General features: G+C 45.6%; 1 protein-coding gene across 2 annotated transcripts in view; it reads left to right on the top strand.

Moving 5' to 3' along the window:
- Positions 1 to 12,198, top strand: part of VIPR1 (vasoactive intestinal peptide receptor 1) — a 440,205-nt gene that overhangs the window by 281,283 nt on the left and 146,724 nt on the right. For both annotated transcript variants that reach the window (XM_077490661.1, XM_077490660.1), the window contains exon 4: positions 689 to 789. In XM_077490661.1, the coding sequence (XP_077346787.1) occupies positions 689 to 789 (101 nt within the window). The remainder of the gene's footprint in view (positions 1 to 688; positions 790 to 12,198) is intronic.

Here is a 12,198-nt window from a genome sequence, read left to right as displayed (position 1 = left end):
TTTTCTGCCAGACAATTAACTCCAGTAATATGGATTTTGGAGTCCTTGTACGGCACTTTGGCCCTGACATTTGCCTGTGAGTGCGGGGAGTTTGATAAGACATCAATTTACCAAATTAATTAATTAATTAATTATTAAATAGGTTATGTGCCATACCTGTGGGTTCCCTTTAAAATCTGAAAATCACTATGCCAGGCACCACTGCTCCAGTGATCTCTGCATAGCGTCCAGGTCCGGTGCCAAGCAGCTTCCCTGCCACTTACTGAACACCGGAAGTTTCAGGAGAGCTTTCCAGGGAGCACTTTGCATTTTCTCAATGAATGCAAAGCGTTCTCTGATTGGGCAAGGTGGAGATCATGACCCCACCTTGCTGCCTCATCCAATCAGAGAATGCTTTGCATTCATCTAGAAAATGTTAAGTGCTCTCTGAATGGTGCCCATTTTGAGCGACCAACCTTCTGGTGCCTAGAGAATGGCAGCAGCAGGGGTTGGGGCTGGCTAAAAAAAATGCTAAAAAGGGGTAAACAGCAAAAAGAAAAAGTCATTTACATTGCAGAGAGGGATAGGAGTGCAAGAGATCTGGAAATTGAAAGTCCGCGTTAGGCGTTGAATACAGTAGGGAAGGTTTGAAAACCTCCCATGCTCAATCCTTCCATTAAGGTTAATCATTATCAAATTTATTTTTCAGGGAATGTTTCCAAAAACTGCACCAGTGAAGGATGGTCAGAAATATACCCAGCTTATGCCGCCGCCTGTGGATTCTCTACCAATGATACGCCAGGCGAACAGGTAATTTCTACTCATTTATATTACACGTTGTGTTCAGCACAAGTCAATCAGACAGACGGAGCTTGCAAGCAGGCAGTTTCTCCTATGTGTGCTCCACTTAGTTCAACTGTTTCTAAACCCGAGAAAAAAAAGTTGTTCTTATATTGCAACTTGTCAGTCCTCCTTACGTTGTGTTGGACCTTCATCTTGCAAGATTCAGGGTCTCATCAGAAGAATGGTGTGGTCACACCCGGGAAGTATAGAAGCTGGGGGAAAAGTAAGTATTGTCATATGGAGGTTGCTTAGCATTTTAGTGAAGCCCACGCCAATCTGAACTGTATTTTAAAGACATGGCGGCCATCTTTTATTGAAAACTTAAAGAAAAGTCCACAGGCACAAGGGTTCGTCTCTCTTGCAAAAAACGGATAACAGGAAATACAGAGCTACCTGGCTCTCTCAACCTTTAGTCCTAGCTCTCTGGCCCACTTAAGCCCCATAAACACTATCAAGGTTTTCTGCTGAGTTTTTCCAGATTTACCAAAACCATATAATATGAGGTCAAACCTTAGGAGTTTCAATTTGTATGCAATCAGGCAGGCCCTTGAACTACATGGTTTTGGTAAACCTGAAGGAAAAACTCAGAAAAAAAACTGATAGTGTGTATGGGGCTTTAGACTTTAGTTTCAGCACCTGGTCTCTGGATAGGGGTTCTCCTGACACCCTTTCACTCTACTGAGAGTTATGCCGCGTACACACGATCAAACAATCGGGTGGAAAACTCCGGCAAACTCAAGTCCACCGGACAATCCCCCCGTGTGTAGCCTCCGGCATACTTTTTTGACCCGAAAGTACGGCGGACTTAGAAAGTAGTTTTGCACTCCAATCTTCCCGCCGGACTCGCATTTCGGCGGACAATCTGGCCGTGCGTATGCCAGTCCGCTGTACTTTTGAAATGAACGGACTTTTCCCACCCGGAGAAAAGTCTGCTAATTTCGAGCGGGTCTCCAGGTAGGCGGGGCCCGCGAAGGAGACCTGGTATGGACTTAAAGGGGAACCCCAACGCCGAAAAAAATCGGCGTGGGGGTCCCCCCAGGTCCACATCGTACCTTGTCCGAGCACGCTACCCGGCCAGCCAGGAAAGGGGGGGACGAGCGAGCGCCCCCCCTCCTGAGCCGTACCAGGCCGCGTGCCCTCAACATGGTGGGGTGCCTTGGGGAAGGGGGCCCCCCACCCCAAAGCACCTTGTCCCCATGTTGATGAGGACAAGGGCCTCTTCCCGACAACCCTGGCCGTTGGTTGTCGGGGTCTGCGGGCGGGGGGCTTATCGGAATCCGGGAGCCCCCTTTAATAAGGGGGCCCGCGGATACTGGCCCCCCACCCTATGTGAATGAGTATGGGGTACAATGTACCCCTACCCATTCACCTGTAAAATAAAGTACAAAAAAACAACACACAAGATAAAATAGTTTATTGCACAGCTCCGGGGGTCTTCTGTCTTCGGGGGTCTTCTCGCCGGACTCCTCCGCTATCTTCTTCTAGCTCTTTTGCTCCAGGAGAAGAAGGAGAAAAAGAAGAAGAACAGAAGGCGGCGGCGACAGAAGACCGGGCCACCGCCTGTAAAAGAGCTATAAGAAGGCGCGGTGGCCCGGCAGAAGAACCGAAGAGGGGGACAAGACCCCCGAAGTCGGAAGAAGAGGCCGCGGCGAGGAAGAAAGCCAGGCTCCTCCGCTAGCAAAAGAGCTAGAAGAAGATAGCGGAGGAGTCCGGCGAGAAGACCCCCGAAGACGGAAGACCCCCGGAGCTGTGCAATAAACTATTTTATCTTGTGTGTTGTGGTTTTTTTTGTACTTTATTTTACAGGTGAATGGGTAGGGGTACATTGTACCCCATACTCATTCACATAGGGTGGGGGGCCGGTATCCGGGGGCCCCTTATTAAAGGGGGCTCCCGGATTCCCGATAAGCCCCCCGCCCGCAGACCCCGGCAACCAACGGCCAGGGTTGTCGGGAAGAGGCCCTTGTCCTTATCAACATGGGGACAAGGTGCTTTGGGGTGGGGGGCCCCCTTCCCCAAGGCACCCCCTCATGTTGTGGGCACGCGGCCTGGTACGGCTCAGCAGGGGGGGGGGCGCTCGCTTGTCCCCCCCTTTCCTGGCCGGCCGGGTAGCGTGCTATGACAAGGGTCTGATGTGGACCTGGGGGGGACCCCCACGCCAATTTTTTTCCGGCTTTGGGGTTCCCCTTTAAGTCTATACCAGGTGGCGGGGCCTGCGAGGTCTCCTTCGGGGGCCCCGCCTACCTGGAGACGCGCTCGAAATGAGCAGACTTTCCTCCGCGTGTGTGGGCGAGTCCGTTCATTTCAAAAGTAGGGCGGATAGTACGGCGGACTTAGTACGCCGTATTAGTCCGCTGAAAAAGTGCCGTGTGTGGGCAAGTAGCCTGTTCGGAAAGTCCGACAGACAGTCTGGCGGGAAGTCCGCCAGATTAAGTCCGTCGGATAGTCGGCTACGTGTGTACGCTGCATTACAGACTCCCCTGTACTCACTGGTCATCTCAACTTTCTCAGTCTCCTCAGACTCGTGCAGCTGTCCCGGCTCTCCCAGTCCTCTGGGTAAGGAATTTCCCCAATATGGGGTTCTGTCTCCCAAGTAGATCACCTCACTTAATGGGAGCACATAGCTCTCTCCTGGTGGAGGCCTTTCTCCAAATGGGAGCCCTGAGCTATGATCAGGCATGGCTTATTAACAAATTTGCACACCTGTGTACTCACACAGCCTGCAGGCCTCCAGCAAAACCCATACGCAGGATTGAAGGCTTCATCCAACCTAAGACACTTTGAAGCCTTCAAGCTTCGAGACCTGGACACAAGTTTGAAGGCTTTGTCCCAGCCAAAACACTTTGAAGCCTTCAAGCACCCGAATCTGGACACAGAATTGAAGGCTTCATCCAACCCAAGATACTTTTGAAGCCTTCAAGCCCGAAAACCTGGGCACAGAATTGAAGACTTCATCCAAACCAAGACACTTTGAAGCCTTTAACCACTTCAATACAGGGCACTTAAACACCTTCCTGCCCAGACCAATTTTGAGCTTTCAGCGCTGTCGCACTTTGAATGACAATTGCGCGGTCATGCTACACTGTACCCAAATGAAATTTTTATCATTTTTTTCCCACAAATAGAGCTTTCTTTTGGTGGTATTTGATCACCTCTACGGTTTTTATTTTTTGTGATACAAATAAAAAAATACCGAAAATTTTGAAAAAAAAAATGTTTTTTTTTGTTTCAGTTTCAAAACTTTGTAAATAAGTACGTTTTCTCCTTCACTCATGGGCACTGATGGGGCTACACTGATGGGCACTGATAAGGCGGCACTGATGGGCACCAATGAAGTGGCACTGATGAGGTGGCATTGATGGACACTGATAGGTGGCACTGATGGGCGACACGGATGGGCGACACGGATGGGCGACACGGATGGACACTGATAGGTGGCACAAATTGGCACTGATAGCTGGCACGGATTGGCATGGATGGGCGGCAGAGATGGGCATGGATAGGCGGCAGAGATGGGCATGGATAGGCGGCAGAGATGGGCATGGATAGGCGGCACAGGTGGGCACTCATAGGCGGCACAGGTGGGCACTCATAGGCGGCACGGGTGGGCACTCATAGGCGGCATTGGTGTTATACTGTACTAATGGATGCCAATCAGTGCCAAACAATAATGCATGCCAATCAGTGATGCCCATTGTGGGCACTGATTGGCATCCATTTTGGGCACTGATTGGCATCCATTGTGCTGACTGGCATCCCTGGTGGTCTAGGGAGGATTACCTTTTCCCTGGTGTTCTGGTGGCGTCCCTGGTGGTCCAGTGTGGGCATCCTCGGGGGGGCTGTGCTGATAATCGATCAGCACAGACCCCCCCTGTCAGAGGAGCAGCCGATCGGCTCTCCTCTACTCGCGTCTGACAGACGCGAGTGAGGAAAAGCCAATCACCGGCTCTTCCCATTTACACTGTGATCAGCCGTGATTGGACACGGCTGATCACGTGGTCCGTCGGAGACTCTTTACCGAGATCGTAGTTGCCGGGTGTCAGACTGACACCCCGCAACAACGATCGCCGCGATGCGCGCCCCCGGGGGCGTGCAGCGGCTCATAATCCTGAGGACGTCATATGACATCCGATCAGGATTATGAAACCACTTTGCCGCCGTCAATTTGTAATAGGGCGGGCGGCAAGTGGTTAAGCTCAGAGACCTGGACATAAGCTTGAAGGCTTTGTTCCATCCAGGACACTTTTTTTGAAGACGTCAAGCTCCATGACCTTGACACAGGATTGAAGGCTTTATCCCACCGAAGACACTTTGAATTTTTTAAGTTTTGGTTTGCATTTACATTTTGCATTTTGTAAACATGTGAAAAGTCGTGCCTTTTTTTTTTTTCTTTAGCATTTGTGCATGTTTTTGCACCAAACGCATTGGACAGTCCATTGATTTCACAGAGTTGCCCTATGCGCAACATACACGACAAACTAGCTCATGTACCTTTTTTCGAGCGTTCAGCTTCCTACATTTGGTAACTGTGCATTTTGCCGCATATGACGTGTTTTTTTGCCTCTTTTTTTTTTTTTTTTTTTTGGTGTGTTTGGGTTGCTGTTAACAATGAATGGTAACGCAAGCATGACAGGCATTTTTTAAAATGCGTGCTAAGTTGCGTGATTATTACTTAGTTCAATGGTAGCTTTAGTGAAGTCCATGCCAGTCCGGACTGTGTTTTAAAGCCTTGGCGGCCCACTTTTATTGACAAAAAGAAAAGTCCACAGACACAAATGTCAACAGAAAATACCGAGCCACTTGGCTCTCTCAGCCTTTAGTCCTAACTTCCATCTTGCTGGCTCTCCTGGCCCACTCGGGCTTTGGTTGCGACACCTCACTGCACAGGCCCACACCTGGCCTCTGGATAGGGATTCTCCTGACACCCCAGGTTTTTCACTCTGCTGAGACTTAGTCCCCTGTACTCACTGGTTGTCTTAGCTCCTCACTCTAGCAGCTGTCCCTACTCTCCCAGTTCTCTGGGTAAGGAATTCCCCCAATATGGGATTCTGTCTACCAAGCAGATCACCTCTCTTAATAGGAGCACACCTCCCTTCCTTGCTGGAGCACACAGCTCTCTCCTGATGGGGGGTCATTCTCCAAATGGAACCCCTTAGCTATGATCAGTCCTTTCTATAATGAATCTGCACACCTGTGTACTGACACAGCCTGCAGGCCTCTGGCAAGACCTGGACACAGGATTGAAGGCTTCATCCAACCCAAGACACTTTTAAGCCTTCAAGCTTCGAGACCTGGATATAGATTTGAAGGCTTCGTCTCACCCAAGACACTTTGAAGCCTTCAAGCTCTGAGACCTGGACACAGGATTGGAAGCTTCATTGCACCCAGGACATTTCAAGCTCCGAGACCTGGACACAGAATTGAAGGCTTCGTCCCAGGCAATATACTTTGAAGAGAAACAAAATGTTACCCCAGCTCCACTGCCAATATGAAAGTCCACGGGCTGTGATCCGGTGCTGTAGCCAGGACGTTCAGGCCTGTTTTGATGAAGGCTTCTTAGCCGAAACACGTCAGCATATAGCCTGTACCCGTGTACCCATGTAACTAATAAAGGACTTTTATTCAAGAGCATCCGAGTTGCCAGCCCTTTTTGATTCAATATACTTTGAAGCCTTCAAGCTTTGAGGTCTGGATACAGGCTTGAAGACTTCACTCTACCCAAGACACTTTTAAGCCTTCAAGCTCCAAAACCTGGACACATAATTGAAGGCTTTATCCAGACCAAGACACTTTGATGCCTTCAAGCTCTGGGACCTGGTCACAGGATTGAAGGCTTTGTCCCACCGAAGACACTTTGAAGCATTCAAGCTCCAAAACCTGGCCACAGAATTTAAGTCTTCGTCCTGCCCAAGACACTTTGAAGCCTTCAAGCTCTGATACCTGGACACAGGATTGAAGGCTTCGTTCCACCTAGGACACTTTGAAGACTTCAAATTCCGAGACCTGGGCACAGAATTGAAGGCTTTGTCCCACGCATAAAACTTTGAAGCTTTCAAGCCCTGAGACCGGAACACATGATTGAAGGCTTCGTTGCACCGAAGACACTTTGAAGCCTTCAAGCTCCAAACCCTGATTCGGAATTACAAAACCCAAAGAAAGCTGCAACCACAGTTTTCTTCACTCACAATAAACACATTGGGCATTAATGTGAACCTTGTGTCAATCCTTTATCCATTTCCCTAGTGACAGGGTCTGGCATTGTCACAGTATAATAAAGTGGACCTCAAAAGCAGGAGGAGTGCAAGGTCTTCTCTAGCAGGAACCCCTCCACCCCATTTTTTTAAAATGAGTTTTTGGCTGCATTCACATTTTGCATGTTGCAATAAGCACAAGGCAGCCCATTGATTTCAGTATGCTGCGTTTGTCACACCTGAGACCTTGTAACACTAATGAGTCGCATGACACCGGGGAGGGAAAATGGCTAATTGGTCCCAATTTGGACATTTTCACTTTGGGTTGTACTCACTTTTGTTGCCAGCGGTTCAGACATTAATGGCTGTGTGTTGAGTTATTTTGAGGGGACAGCAAATTTACACTGTTATACAAACTGTACACTCACTACTTTACATTGTAGCAAAGTGTAATTTCTTCAGTGTTGTCACATGAAAAGATATAATAAAATATTTACAAAGTGATGCAATGGTGCTGTTAGCCCCGTCTTACGCGTTTCGTCACTGGGACGTACCTGAAGTCGGGGAAGGAAAATGGCTAATTGGGCCCAATTTGGACATTTTCATTTAGGGTTGCACTCACTTTTGTTGCCAGCGGTTCAGACATGAATGGCTGTGTGTTAAGTTATTTTGAGGGGACAGCAAATTTACACTGTTATACAAGCTGTACACTCACTACTTTACATTGTAGCAAAGTGTAATTTCTGCAGTGTTGTCACATGAAAAGATAGAAGAAAATATTTACAAAAATGTGAGGGGTGTGAGATACTGTACATAGAATTTAAAAGGATGCATTTTTCTTGCGCTAAAGGTGCCCATAATGGCCCACAATAAAGTCATATTCATTTAAATTGATGATATTATTTAAAAAGAAGTTGAATATAATACAATAATACAATTATATATAAAAATATATATCTTTTCTAAAAACTGTCATTTTCAGGTTCGGCCAAACCGAAAAATGACAGCGTCGGACAGTTTTGGCGTCGGCACCAAAAATTTCCGTTCAGTGAAAAAGTATAATCTTTTGGGGGTTCTGAGTAATTTTCTCGAAAATTTTTCATGTAGGAGAGGAGTGTCAGGATAGGCTTGGTGTTGAAGTGGTTAAAAACATTTATTATATATATACTGTATATAATTTAGAATGTTTCTGCCCACTGTAGTGCATTGGCAGCTCATTCATAACGCGTGGCATCCAAAACAGGCCGGTATGAATGCGCCCACTTTGCCTATATATATATATATATATATATATATATATATATATATATATGCCGGAGTCCCACAGTGAGGAACCTGAAGCCCATATACATGACATACGCACCCGTAATTGCACGCTGTGTTTGCAGTTTAGGTAATCTCAGTAACGAGGCAGACTTGTCTCTATTCATTGGCAGCCTGATAAATTTTGTTTGTTTTAATATCGATCTCTTACACTACACTACGTTCAGTTTTCTTCATATAGCAAAGGCCAAGTGCCGGTTGGCGGTCGCTGACGCAGCTCTCTAACAGGTTGTTTGTTTTAGCTGAGATAGGCTTGTTGGGTCGAAAACCCTTGAACGCTTACATTAATAGCAGCCTGAAGTGGTGTTAGTCATCGGTCTGCCGTAACGCCGGCATTTTTCACCGCACGTGTTTGTAGGATGATAATTCGGCCAATGAGGAGGTCTGGGGTGGGGGCGGTGCTCATAGCGATCAGTACAAAGGAGGGTCAAACATGATAGATCCTCAATGGATGTTGAGGCATTCACGGGGCGCACACATTGATCTCCGAACGAGCTAATGACACCATGCTTTGCGCCAAATTTTTTTAACGTTCTTATATGAAGAAAACAAGTTACTGTATTCCCCTCTCGTGTAACGCTTAATAGAGTTGCCACCTCATCCCTTTAAACCCGAATTACGCAGGTTCTGTAGGCTAATTAAATTCAGATAAGGCACCAAGTGAGTTTAATTACCACCTTAATCAGCCACAGAACCTGCGTAGTTAAGATGTGTTGGGGTCTAAAGGGATGAGGTGTCAACCATACGCTTAAAGCAGTATTAAATCCCAAAGCAAACATTTATTTTATTGCAAATTACCAATTCTTAGATGTAATGGCTACATTCGTTTTCTTTTTTAAGGCTTGACTGTAGGCAAGACACACCGGAGTCCTCTTCCAGGTCTCTTAGAGACCTTGCAAGACAAATTAGACCTAAAGTATCAATATTTTGTGTGGCCGCCATTATTTTTCAGCACTGCCTAAACCCTCTTGGGCATGGAGGTCACCAGAGCTTCACAGGTTGCCACTGGAGTCCTCTTCCCCCTCCTCCATGATGACATCACAGAGCTGGGGGATGTTAGAGACCTTGCAAGACGAATTGGGTCCAAAGTGTCAATATTTTGTGTGGCCGCCATTATTTTCCAGCACTGCCTAAACCATCTTGGGCATGGAGGTCACCAGAGATTGGCAGGTTGCCACTGGAGTCCTCTTCCCCTCCTCCATGATGACATCACAGAGCTGGGGGATGTTAGAGACCTTGCAAGACAAATTGGGCCCAAAGTGTCAATATTTTGTGTGGCCACCATTATTTTCCAGCACTGCCTTAACCCTCTTGGGTATGGAGGTCACCAGAGCTTCACAGGTCACCACTGGAGTCCTCTTCCCCTCCTCCATGATGACATCACGGAGCTGGTGGGTGTTAGAGACCTTGCGCTCCTCCACATTCCATTTGAGGATGCCCCACAGATGCTCAATAGGGTTTATGTCTGGAGACATGCTTGGCCAGTCCATCACCTTTACTCTCAGCTTCTTTAGCAAGGCAGTGGTCATCTTGGAGGTGTGTTTGGGGTCGTTATCATGTTGGAATACTGCCCAGTACATGTTGGCATTCATGGTTCCCTCAATGATCTGTAGCTCCCCAGTGCCGGCAGCACTCATGCAGCCCCAGACCATGACACTCCCACCACCATGCTTGATTGTAGGTAAGACACACTTGTCTTTGTCCTCCTCACCTGGTTGATTACTCTTAAGGCCAAGGCATTTTGGACAATTTCATGCTCCCAACTTTGTGGGAACAGTTTGGGGGATGGCCCCTTCCTGTTCCAACATGACTGCACACCAGTGCACAAAGTAAGGTCCATAAAGACATGGATGAGTGAGTTTGAGTTTGGGGTGGAGGAACTTGACTGGCCTGCTCAGAGTCCTGACCTCAACCCCATAGAACACCTTTGGGATGAAATAGAGCGGAGACTGTGAGCCAGGCCTTCTTGTCCAACATCAATGCCTGACCTCACAAATGCGCTTCTGGAAGAATGGTCAAACATCCCCATAGACACACTCCTAAACCTTGTGGACATCCTTCCCAGAAGAGTTGAAGCTGTTATAGCTGGAAAGGGTGGGCCACCTCAATATTGAAACTTACGGACGAAGACTGTTCATGTGTGTGTAAAGGCAGGCATCCCAATACTTTTGACAATATAGTGTATATTGAACACCCTATAGATTGGTGACTGAAAGGCCTCTGATAAGGAGTATATTTTTATATTGGTTATATATATATATATATATATATGCATGCACACACATACTGCACATAAAAAAAATATATTTATATGTTATAAGTTTAACTTTAATGAAGGAATATACAGTATATATATATATATATATATATATATATATATATATATATATATATACTGTATATTCCTTCATTAAAGTTAAACTTATAACATATAAATATATTTTTTTTATGTGCAGTATGTGTGTGCATGCATATATATATATATATATATAGTGTGTGTATATATTATATGTATGTATGGCAGTGTTAATTTTGACTTTTATTTAGTTTTAGTTATAGTCTTTTGACTAAAATGCCATTTTAGTTTTAGTCATCTGAGTTGTTTCCATTTTAGTCGTATTTTAGTCATCTAAATCGTTTTAATTGTATTTTAGTCGACTAAAACAGTATTAATTTAGTCAGTAAAACAGTAATATTTTAGTCGACAAAATTAACACTGATGTTTGTGTGTATCTATCTATCTATATATATATATTTTTTTTTTATTTATTTTTTTCAGGGACCACCTGTCTGGTTTCAGGTTTTGAATCATGTGTTCATCTGAAACCCGGACACAATATTCAGAATGTGGGCTCGGTAGGAGTGTGGGGGGGGGGGGGGGGGCACTATGTGCGCCACATTACTATTCTCTTGGCGCCCCCAAAGGTGTCCCAGGTCTGTTACAATCCTACAGTGTATGGTAAAAAAAATGTGTTTTTTGCTGTGCGCCACTAAAGCATTTGGGTTTGGCTGGAAGAAAAAGTGGCAACCCTAGATGGGGGAGTTGAGACAATTTTTTAGCAACATTATATTGCAAAAATTGTTTTTATTTATATTTATATATATATATGAGAGAGAAATATATAGATAGATTTTATATATATATATATATGTGTGTGTATAGATGGATATATATATAATTATTATTATACAGGTTTTATATAGCGCCAACAGTTTGCTCAGCGCTTTACAACATATACATACATATACACACAAACATCAGTGTTGATTTTGTCAACTAAAATATTTTCGTTGACTAAATTAATACTGTTTAAGTTGACTAAAATACAACTAAATCTAAAACGATCCAGATGACTAAAATACGGCTAAAACTAAAAATCTCTCTCTCTCTCTCTCTCTCTCTCTATATATATATATATATATATATCCCTTCATTAAAGTTGAACTTTGGGCAGGTTAAAAAAATAAATAAATCCATCATAAGTCGCTGACCTGGCTGTGCTGTCTGGCAGGGGCGCCCCGAGGTCACAAGACTGATAGCGTTGCACATCTTTAGTCAGGCGAACCTCATCTGACATCATATATATATATATATCATGGTGTTTATATCATTTAGCTGCCTGGAGTCCAACTTTAAAATGTTTTATGTCGGGGGAACCCGTCGGGACAGGAGGGGCGGAGCGGCTGCCGCTTGCTGAAGGTTGTAGGCGTGGGGCTGTCATTTCCATCCTCGCTTTGCTACTGAAATAAGCCTTGGAAGAGGCACCTCTACCATAAAATTCAACAGGTCAGCGGTGGAAGCTCCGCGTCGGAGTCCTGACAGATTCCCTTTACCGTTTTCCTATGTAAACGATTAACTGTA

This window comes from Lithobates pipiens, unplaced genomic scaffold, assembly GCF_037356315.1.
Source record: "Lithobates pipiens isolate NorthernLeopardFrog02 unplaced genomic scaffold, aLitPip1_a1.2 Scaffold_19, whole genome shotgun sequence".
Classification (NCBI taxonomy): domain Eukaryota; kingdom Metazoa; phylum Chordata; class Amphibia; order Anura; family Ranidae; genus Lithobates; species Lithobates pipiens.
This window is presented reverse-complemented; position numbering and strand designations above follow the sequence as displayed.